Source organism: Pyrus communis, chromosome 8 (assembly GCF_041283825.1).
Source record: "Pyrus communis isolate YQ-2024b chromosome 8, ASM4128382v1, whole genome shotgun sequence".
Classification (NCBI taxonomy): domain Eukaryota; kingdom Viridiplantae; phylum Streptophyta; class Magnoliopsida; order Rosales; family Rosaceae; genus Pyrus; species Pyrus communis.
In genome coordinates, this window is record NC_142572.1 from 6,954,755 (window position 1) to 6,966,177 (window position 11,423).

Here is an 11,423-nt window from a genome sequence, read left to right on the forward strand (position 1 = left end):
TGTAAAGCATGGACATGGACTTTCTGCTTGCTGGGTAAGCAAGCTCTGATCAATAATTTGGAGATTTGCTTCTGCAAATTTGATTGGTTGGTGGATGAAAGAAAAGGAAGACAATGATGGTGACGAAAGAATTGATGGTTTTTTATATGCTTTTCGCTTTTTTTTTTTTTTTTTTTTTTTTTTGGATTGTGAAATTTTTTTTTTTTTTTTAAAACACATTTGTAATTTCTTTTTCTTTTTTTTTAATTATCAATTTAAAAATATTATTAACAAGTACCAAACACTAAAAAAAGTACCAAACACAGTATAAATAATACGGTCATTAGTCTGACATTCACTAAATGTCCGACTAATTTAGTCTGTATTATCCGATGACTATTTATCCTATCCGGTTGAAATAGTCAGTACAGTCTGAGTTGCCAAACGAGGCCTTAGTACTCTACGTACTGGGGTAAGGGTTGACAGAAGAACTACTCAGGCAAAGGCTGTATAAGTGTTGTTTTTTATGACCAAATTTATTACTTTAGGGCATATATAAGATCGATCTTTATTTAAAACTGCATCAACTACTTTCTGAATGATTGGGAAACAAAGTTGGCCAAGTAATTACTATGGGCCTTCGTCGGGTACTTATAAACTGGAACATATTTGGAAAATTTGGTAGGAGAACTGCGACTCTAGATCTATCAAAGTCAAGTTGTTTATGTTCCATTTTCCTTTCTTTTTTTTTTTTTTTTTAATTTTTTTTTTATATATATATCTTAATATTTAGGCAACTTATCAAAAGTGAGTATATTCCTATGATTATCAGAATTATTCCCTATATCAATGTCGTAATTAATTTGTATTTCTTCAATCCGCTGTTTGGTTTCTAAATTAACATGCATTGATGATCAAGTTGGTGAAGGTAAATTTGGTCCATTTAAACCTGCATTAATCTCTCAAATGATTGGTCAGGACTCAGGTGTGAACCGGGGCTAAGGTTACTTCAATAGTTATGGTCGACCTTCAAGGATAGGGGAAATGTTATTTTTGGCTTAATTAGTTCAAAATTTTGGTTAAGAAAAATATGTTTCTTTTCAAAGTTTCATTCTATGGATCTTCCACCTAGAAAATGATAAATACACACTTTTTTTAGCCTCGTACACAAGCTTGTATACTATTCTTGTATGATTTATTCAATCTGACGGTTAAAATAAAAAAAGAATATATGAGAAGTTAAAAATAGTGTGTGAAAATCATCTCTATTACATCTAATAATCACCAGCCAGTCCTCTTTAAAAAATAAAAATAAAAAAATAACGAAAAGTTAAAAAAAAAATTCCTTTTAATGAAAAGCCTTTTTTAAAGGTATAATGAATAGTAGCAGGGAAATGTATAAATGTAGTTTTTAGTTAAAAATGAACATTACCAGAAATGTTTTGTTAAACCTCCCAAAAAAAATCACCAAACATGTGGTTGTTATCAGGAAATACATTATTCCTGATTTATATAGAATGCGTGTTCCCAAGTGTATATTTCCATCAACACTTCAGCTTTTCACTGCAAATCGTTCATGAATAAAACGGTTTACAAATGTAATATCATCAAATAATCACAATTTGAGGAGGAGGGGGAGGGGGAGGGGGAATTGGTCCGGGGAAACCTGTTGGTTATTTAATTTATTATTTAAATTATATTCCACGACTTGGCATTGCGTCTATCATAATTGTGCTTATGAACCAGACACTTTTTGAAATTCAAGGATTGTATCTTAAAGTTGTAGATAGCCGTTATAACCTACACGTAGGGAGGCGTCTACAACTTTAAGACAATAACAACACGCCTCTCTTTATATTATAGGCCAAATTATTGCTTATTCTTTTTCTATTTACTGCTTTGTTTATTGATATATATATATATATATATATATATTTGATGCTTATAAATTTATCTAATTGAATGTTTTTTCATGTGTAGTATGATGTGAATTATATATATTATCCTATAATACCTAAACAAAATATAAATGAATGTAAAATCATCAAACAATCACAATACTGCATGTGATAGTCACATATAGTGCAAAAATCCTCAACTACAAAAATATATACAATTAAATATAAATATCGATGAACCAGTTTAAGAAAAAATTAAAAAAAACCACAATGTATTGAAATTCAGATTGTAAGGGGAAGGCTAATGTATTAGCTAGGAAGGTTCATAACTATAACCTAGCTAAGATTTGAGTCTGGTTGCAGAAAAGAAAGGGTCCGTAATTGACAGCTTTGAACCCAGAAGCACAAGGGCACTTTAGAGAGACAGAGAGAGTGATTGAAAGCGATGGAGCTGCATATAGCATTTAATGCATGTGTACGAGAGAAAGACGGGCCTTTCGTTTTTTTGCATGGGTTTTCACCAACTCCTACATTTACAGTTGAAACAAAGCAATTGGTATCTGAGTTTCCACAGTGCGCAGCAATCAAAACACGAAGAATTTCTTTACGCATCAGTTTTTACTATTTTTTAGCGCACAAATGAGCCCTGCTGTAAAGATACACTCCAAAATCTCTAAGGCTGCAATGGCTGTTTTGCAAAGTTTACTTCATGTATGCAAAACCAGAAAATAAGAGTTAATCTATATATTCTCTGTCTTTCTATAGCCTCCCTCTTCTATATATCCAGCGTATTTGAAATTTCATTTGAATTTCATCAATGTTGATCGTTCGTCAACCACCGCGGGGCGTCGGAACTACGTGCAAGTCCAAGGGCATATAACGTTGCTCAACTTCCCCAAGGATAATTCCAAGAAGGTCACACATGTTTTCAAATCAATCTCCTCCTGATCTAGCTACTTAGTATTACTGTTTAGTGGTGTTTCTCTTCACTTGTAAGTGAGAGGTTTTAAGTTTGATTCTCGCCAAAGTTGAATAATTTGAACTACATTATTACTAGCTCATTGTAAAACTTAACCCAAATATCGTTTGTTAGGGAAAAAAAAAAAAAAAAAAAATCTCCTCCTGATCTTAAAACATTTTTTTAACAATAGATCTACCAAATCAAACATGCCAACTTCCTCAACTTCGAGATCTGGTGATTGAACTATTTGATCGAGCTTGGTCTCGATCTGTAGTTTGGGCTTTTACCCATTCACCCAAAATAAAAGTAACGCAATGAAAAATAATATTATAGTATATTTTGAAAATAATATTACAATTGGAATATTTCATGAATGTCATTTGCATTATTTTTCTTAAATCATTAACATCATGTTGATCTTAAAAACTATCAAGCCAACGTGACGCACATGCCGAGAAATTAATAAGCTAATTATGTCATTCTAGTGAATGCGGGCATGCCAACTCTCAACCAAGCTCAGTCGACGAGTAAAATTGATGTGATGGTGGTGTCAAATGCGCTGTTAACTTCTAAATTTGAGCAATCACGACCAAGGAAGGTCCTTGGGTTCTAAAACCTGAAGACAAGGCTGCTAGTCACTACAAAGTTCAAGATCTTCTGCACCAGATTCGGCTGTCTCAACTATATTCATGAAAAATATAGGTGCACCGAATCAGTATCAAGATTTAAGGACACAAATACTCAAAAGAGATAAGCCTCTTCATGGTAAATGTTTTTTAGTCATCAGAATGCCGAACTCTAAAGTGCACCTAAGAGTAACCAATCAAGGACACCTCACTCGGCAGGGAAGCTAAATGAAGCGACTTTGTTCAGCAAAAGAATCAAAGAGTCCTCACCGATTGAGACTTGAATAAATAATCAATCAAGCTTGCAATAGTGTTGTTAATCTAAACTGAATATACTTCTCAATCGCTTAATTCTATGGCTCTAGTGCTGTTAATCCAAGCTGAAGATGTTGCCGGTTACCAACGCAGTACTGTTACTTCAAACTGAAGATATGTTGACGAAGTTAGGAGAGTCAATGATTTCTCAGACAATGAGAAGGGCTTGCGTAGAGTGAGTTTTTGTGTAGGGTGTTTGTGTGTTGAGTTAAAGGTTCTCTCTATGTAGCAAATCCCCGTGTATTTATAGAGACGAATTCCTTGATACGCAAGTCTGCCAAGTGGTAAAATTCTGATAATATTTCAATACCTTAGATTATTCTCTGAATATACTCGGATTATTCTTGGCTGAAACTCCATCATCAAGCCTTGCCTATTATACAATTTAATTCAAACTTCATCTAGAAGCCAATCTTGATGTTCAAGCACTTTCAAGATAATTGTCAATAAAGCTTCAGATAATACTATAATTATCAAAACGTACCATAATAATATCTAAAAAAGTGAGAAAATTATCTTGGCCTTCCTTTAATCTGACAACTCCAAACTTATGGCCCGAGTGCAAAATCAAGTAACAGCATTGCCCTCTAGTTTCCTTGAGCTTCGGTCCACACATCCAATGGCTAAGGAAAGTAATCCTTAGACCGTTGGCTTCCTTAAGTTTCTCGGTCAAGAAGTACAAGACCATATATAAGATACCGTCGAACTCAACTAGATAATGATATAAAACCTTTTCAGCCGAAACTAGGTATGAACCTTCGGCTGAACTAACTAGTCCACATGAAGGCCTGCAAACTAAAACGGGTGGCCATTAAAATTGCATTTCTTTTGTGTTTTTTTTTCTTTTGCAAACAGCGGCCTTTTGCTCCTTTATTTTCTCAAGCATCGGTTAAACAATTGAATGACTACGAAAATAAAAATTATTTAAAAAACAAAAATAAAATTGACCATAATGGGGAGGAGGCCAACAATGCTTTATTCCAAGTTGAGATCTTTTTATATCATTATCTTCCGTTTGATTTTGCTCCAGGCCGAAAAAAGACCATCTCCGAATCTTTTTAATTCATCTAAATATTGTCGATTCCCCACCGCCAAATGCTTTGAGTTATTATGCCCCTCGAGCATAATCACTTTGCCAACATTGGCTTTGACTCCAATTCAACTGAATGGGATTGCTCCATACCGACTTTATTTCCAATAATAATATTAATTGACATGGTTTTTTAATCTGAGGCCATGTTTCAGCCTTGTTCGTCATTAAAGCACTCTTCTAACGAATCATCTTCTAAGTCAATTTTTGTATTAGGCTCAGAAACTTGAATATTTTTTTCCAGGCCAACCATATTTTCCCTTTTAGGCAAACGAACAGGTGGCCTAACTTTTTCCTTGGCCAGATTGATAATCCATTTATTTGTATTCCAAATGTAAGGAAAAAGCTTTTCATCTAGCCAGGTATTAAATCAAGCCATGTCTTCGTTCACCCACTATTCTTTCTTGTAAGGCACCAGGAACTTTCATTTTCAAAATGTGAGCGAAGGATTTTCACCTCTCTTCATGGGCATCAAGAATTTTTTTTCGCTTCCTATGCTCTTTATTTTCCTTACACTTTTCAATGTGTTTCTCTAGTTGCACTTGGATTTTGTCTAATTGGCTGAATGAGCCGGATTGGAATATTGAAATATCATATGAACTTCGTAGTTTTAGCACTAGGTACCACCAGGCGTGCCAAAATGTTGACCCTTAAGACTAGCAAGCCTATGTGGCAAGCAAGCCGAGCAATTAATAAGTTGACTATGTCCCTATGGTGTTTGCGGCCATGCCAACTCGTGACCAATGACCGAGCGCGGTAGGGAAAGTAGAATAGATGTGGTGATGGTGTCGAATACGCTGCTGACGTCTGTGCTCAAGCAATCAAGTTCAAGGATGGAACGTGTCTCGACCTTGGGTTTAGAACGTAAAGACAAAGTTGTTAGTCACTGCAAAGTTCAAATAAGGTTCGACTTTCAATGTGCCTAACATTAAATAATCTGGTAACACTTCACTTCGTCTAGAAGGCTAACGAGATGACTTCTTTTAGCGAAAGAATCAAAGACTCCTCGCTGGCAAAGACTTGGATAGATAACCAACCAAACTTGAAGTAGTGTTGTTAATCCAAACTAAAGATACTTTTCGATCACTTGATTCTACGGCACCAGTGCTGTTGATCCAAAATGAAGATGTCGCCGGTTATTAACACAATGTTGTTACTCCAAACTAAAGAGGTGATGGGTGGAGTTAGGCCAGTTAGTAATTTCTTAGAGTGTGAGAAGGGTTCGCGAAAAGCAAGGTTTTATGCAAAACTTTTGGTGTTTAGTTAAAGGTCTCTATGTTGCAAATCTCCTTGTATTTATAGAGACGAATTATTTGATACCCAAGTATGTCAAATGGTAAAATACTAATAATATTCCAATTTCTCGACATATTTTCTAAATATATTCAAAATTATTCTCGCACAAAACTCCATCATCAAGCCTTGCATTTCTCGACTCAAGTTAGAATTATGAACCTAGTCCTATTATACAATTTAATTCGACCTCCATCCAGAAGCCAATCCTGGTCTTCAAGTACTTTCAAGATAATTATCAATAACACTTCAGACAATATTATGATTATCAAAACCGTAATAATATCTAAAAAAGTTATTGAAAATCATCTTATCTTTCTGTTAATCTAACAACTCCAAACCTATAGGCCGAGTGCAAAATCGGGTATAAACACATCATTTGCAGTAGAAATGAGAGTCTTGCGAATAGAATTAGAGACCATATGGGTTGAAATGCCCATATATGACAACTGCTATATATGGTACAGTGCATGGCTGACCAAATTTACAAGGACAATTGTGCTCATCACGGTTATGACAATGGATAAACATTCACAAGACACGTGTAAATTATACATGCATGCCACTGTAACACTTATTCGGAAAGAACAGGAAATACTTGCTTCCTTTCCACCCCATTGTTCCGAATGCCCAAAACACAGCATCTACGCATATATATATATATATATATATATATATATATATATATATATTTCTTTATTTATCATGTAGCTCCTAGTCGCCGGAGTAGAGTACGCGATCAGGTTCATGTCAGTTTTCTTTTGCAGGGTTTTTATTTTTTATCATATTGGTAATTCTTGCAACAAGCTCAAGGTCAAGCTTACCCAAATTTGCTTCACTCCAGTTTGGGGCGCCGTGTATGGCGCTCTCCCTTTGCTTCCCATTATACCAAGGAATGATGGCTCTCTTGTCTTCTGACCTTAATTTTTCTATGGGAAATATGCATGCCATCGAGGGAAGAAGGCTCAAATTTCAACCTAGCCTTCTCTCCTTTATAATTCAATTAATTTTATAACTTATTCCTTAAAATATGTCTGAAAAGACATGAGATCAAGAAAATTTAAGAAACTATTTAACTACATGAAACATGAAAACTCAGAAAAAATTATTAAGCAAATCCGAGATTAACATTACACATGAATGCTAATTAAAACTTAGCTCAAGAAAAAAACTACTAAACAAGACTAGTCATGATCATAAACTCTTATGTTTTCACTTCACCCTAGATATTGCAACCAAATCAGAAGTGCTAATTAGAGTACTCAAGCTAGGGAGATTGAAAACACAGGTCATCCCATCTACTCTCTCCTCACACTCTACCATCACATCTCTCACTTCTCACCCTATCAATAGTCTACAAGGGGCAACCCTACACGTGTCCCCACCGGAGTGACTTTGGGCTGCTGCAGAACACCGTCACATGGAGGTTCCACCACCGCAGGCAAATACTCCTCCGTGTGGCACCTAAACACTTTGCTCTCAAAGTTCTTCTTCAGTGCTTCAAGCCCCTACAACACGTCAAAACCAAAAATGATCAAAGCTCAATAACATCAGTCCATTTCAAACCATCAAATAAAACATTCTAAACTATAAATAAAAAAACCGGTCCAGTAAAAGAGTAGAATGTCAACCTGAACCTTAGCGCAAGTGATTTCACATGTTTTCTTGTTGCTGCGGACCTTCCATTGTTCATTGTGAAACTTCTTATAAAATCTCTTTGCAGCAGTAAAACTGGTGAAATTAACAAAGGCATAGCCCAGATTGGCAGTCCTCTTGTGGTTCCAAAATTGCCTACAGGGATAAAATGACACAAATTAGCAATTTTTTTACAATTTAATTAATTAAAACACAGTTTCTGAACATTTTAAACTTCCAAAAAATGGCAGTTACTGAACATTTTAAACTTACATAAAATCCATTGGAAGATAAACAAAGTCGAACTCAGATTTCGTGGTAACACCTTTGGTGCAAGCCTGTAGGTTCTCATCACGGCAGTGATTTCTCAGGACGGTCAGCAAATCACACCTCCTGCAGAGTTTATATATTATTAACTTTTCTGTATGACCAGATTTACAAAATTAAAAAAAATAAAATAAAAACAGTACATAAACTTATATCTATGTTTCATGTTCCCTCAGAAAAAAACTGAGTCTTGTTTCTAACACAAAAGGGTTCAAGGAAAGTTAGACAAAACAGTTACTTCCTTCTTACAAGCTATGATAAAGTACAAAGAACTGAACCTTAACGTTAAATCCGAACACTAAAGTTATTGCATGTACGGAAAATAACCAAAGAAAAATAACAAAAAAAACCTAGAACAGTAATTTGACCAACAAAAAAACCAGGAACATAAAGAGTTTTTACTGAAATTGGTTTGGGATGTTTTTTATCATGATCGTGGTAGGACCAGAGATATTTTCCAGATCAGGACTTGCAGGAAACGGAATTACAACACCACCGCCACCGCCATCATCACAGCCGCGCACAGTATCTTTCTTCATCTGCTGATACGACGCTGTATACCTCTTCCCAGCCGGCAGATCTTTCTTGGGCACCCAGGCGAGAACCCTAGGAGCACCCACCGCATGGTTCTCATCTTCAAGCTTCTTCAAAGGGTTTCTGGACCTTGGTGGAGCAAAATTCCTCTTATTCTTAAGACTCTTTCTCGGCACCCTTTGTGTAGTTGGGTTGGGTTGGACCAAGTTCAGTTGGCAAAAAAAGGATCTGGGCTGATGAACGAATCGATATGCGCATACAGGCCGAGCAGGAAGATAAGGCGTCTGAAAACCGTTCAAGAAAAAAGGCTGAGCCTTAGGATTTAGAGCTTTAGAACCCATTGAAAAACTGAGAAAAGAGGAACGAGATTTTTTTCGGATTTGAGTGAGCTGAAAATGGAGGAAGAGTGGGGTGTATATAAAGTAGAAGTGAACCGATGAACTCAACGGTGGGGATTGAAGAAGAGATTAGGGTTTTGTTTTCACATATCTGGATATGGGATCCCTGAAATGATGAAAATTGAACTTTAACGTATACTAGTCATGGCTCATGCATTAAATGTTCTCGGCCAATGCAATAATACAAGACAAATCTCATTTGGCATTGGCGGCGTAACATTGAGACAGAGATATCAGGGAGCCAGAGGCCCAGAGCCAGAGGGAAGAGAGAGCCAGAGAGAGAAAGAGAGACAGGGAGGGACTTTCATGATTTTGTGCTTGCAGAGGGTTGCTTTTTCTGTGCATTAAACTAAAGCACCGAGAAGGTAAAATGTTTGAAAATAAGAAGAGTAATTATCATTTTATTATTTTAAATAAGGAAAATTAGATTCATGTCTTTCTTTTTGTTACTCTATTAATTAAAATTTTATTTATTTTAAATTTTTGAAATCTTTGAGTATTAATAATATCATTAATTATTTAAATAATAAAATATTTTTATTTTTAAATATATTCCTTTAGTATTAAAAAGGTTAGAATTAATATATTTATATTTATGGCTAAATTTTTTATCATATATTTTTATTTTTAGTTTATACCTATTTTTAATTTGCAAATATTTTTTAATTTGTATCAATTTTCTTTTCATTTTTAATTTGTACCCATATATTAGTTTCTTTTTGTGCCCATATTTTTTAAAGCTTTATTTGTGTTTGTACCTATGTCTTAATCAATGATAGAAAAATTACATATGATATATTTATGTTTTATGTCTAAACTTTGTATCATATATTTATATTTTTAGTTTGTACCCACTTTTAATTTGCAACATTTTTTTTCGTAATTTGTAGTATTTTCTTTTTAGTTTTATTTTGTACCCATGTATTAATTTCTTTTAGCGCCTATATTTTTAAAAATTCATTTGTACTCATAATTTTTAATATTTTATATGTACCCTAATTTATTTATAATGTACCCATTCTTCTTTATTAATGTACCACTTTGTTATATGTGAAATGTACCAATTTTTTTAACACCATGGATACATTCTTTTGCCATTTATTATTTCTTATTTTTACATAGTTTTTATCCATTTATTCAATCAAAATGTTTGAATTTTTTTTATTGTAACCGTTTCTAATAGTATTATAATGAGGGATTTTAAATTTATAGGATTATAAATCTCATAAAATATCAAACAATTAATGTCAAAACTATAAAAATATAAATATTAATAGTAATATAATGAGATGTACAAAGTCAAGGGACCTTGATCAAACTTTGAATACTATTAAGGTTTTAATTAAAGAATGTTAAGGATTAGGGACCGTATCCAAAGTATCCCTTTTAAAAATTATAGTGAAATTTGCGTTTTAGAATGGCGACGGTTCAATTTAGGGACGAAAATATTATATTTATCTTCATAACCATAAAAATTAATCATATCTATAACTGTAAATTAACTATTGGATGTTATTCATAACCATATCCACTGGATAACGAATTCGTCATTGATTAACGGTTATATTCATCTTCGTTAATATTAAAAATATATTCGTTTCATTGATATATTACAATATAATAGATACTATTTCGTCATTATAATATAATGAATACCAGGGGTTCAACTTGGGTTAGGCCAATCCGAACCCGTCCATATCCAACACGGCTTTAAACTCGAACAAACGGGTTTTTTTTATTTATAACATGCCCGAACCCAACCCAATTTCAACCTGTTCATTGATTAGGTTGCGTTGGGTTTAACATTTGCCCGTCCATCCCAACCCAACCAAATCCGACTAACCAAACTCAATCTAACCAGATTGTAACTCATATCAATTAATGCTCATACTACACCCAAGTGTGCCAAGTCCAAAAACCAACACCCTTTCTAATATTTTTTTAATAAATTACCTTTTATCATTACTTAAGCTTTTAGGGAATAAGAGGCTTTGATTAGTCAGTCCATACTCGTAGTCTCTAAATCCTAAAGCTTTATAGTAGATTGATTTATGAAATTAGAGTAAGCTAGCTTTGATGCTACTAGACTTAATTTTCTTAGGAATTCTTGGAAACTAAGTTGTTACAAGATTAAACTTGAAAAAGTTGGGCAACCCAAACCCAACTCAAGTAAACCTTAACCCAATTAAACCCGAGCCCAAATGAACTTGAATGAAACCCAACTCGAACCCGAGCCTGAATTGTAAAGGTTGGGTTAGGATTGGGTTGACCTTCCAACCCGTCCGAGTTGCACCCCTAATGAATACATTAATGATGATGGATGATCTTTGATCTCTCCCATAAGCAGCATTAAATTCTCATTGGTTT

General features: G+C 34.3%; 1 protein-coding gene across 1 annotated transcript; it reads right to left on the reverse strand.

The window, feature by feature from the left end:
- Positions 1 to 7,507: 7,507 nt before the first annotated feature.
- Positions 7,508 to 8,999, reverse strand: LOC148694682 (protein MEI2-like 7). The gene is made up of 4 exons (XM_088698242.1): positions 8,527 to 8,999; positions 8,071 to 8,190; positions 7,794 to 7,953; positions 7,508 to 7,670 (listed from the first exon to the last, which is right to left on the reverse strand). The coding sequence occupies exons 1-4, from the start codon at positions 8,997 to 8,999 to the stop codon at positions 7,509 to 7,511; spliced, it is 915 nt and encodes a 304-aa protein (XP_088554368.1). The 3' UTR covers position 7,508.
- Positions 9,000 to 11,423: the final 2,424 nt, after the last annotated feature.

Coding starts and splice junctions, on each gene's coding strand:
- LOC148694682 (XM_088698242.1), bottom strand. CDS start 8,999: ATGGGTTCTAAAGCTCTAAATCCTAAGGCTCAGCCTTTTTTCTTGAAC. Junction 7,954..8,070: donor TATCTTCCAATGGATTTTAT/GTAAGTTTAAAA, acceptor TTATCCCTGTAG/GCAATTTTGGAACCACAAGA. Junction 7,671..7,793: donor TCACTTGCGCTAAGGTTCAG/GTTGACATTCTA, acceptor GACGTGTTGTAG/GGGCTTGAAGCACTGAAGAA.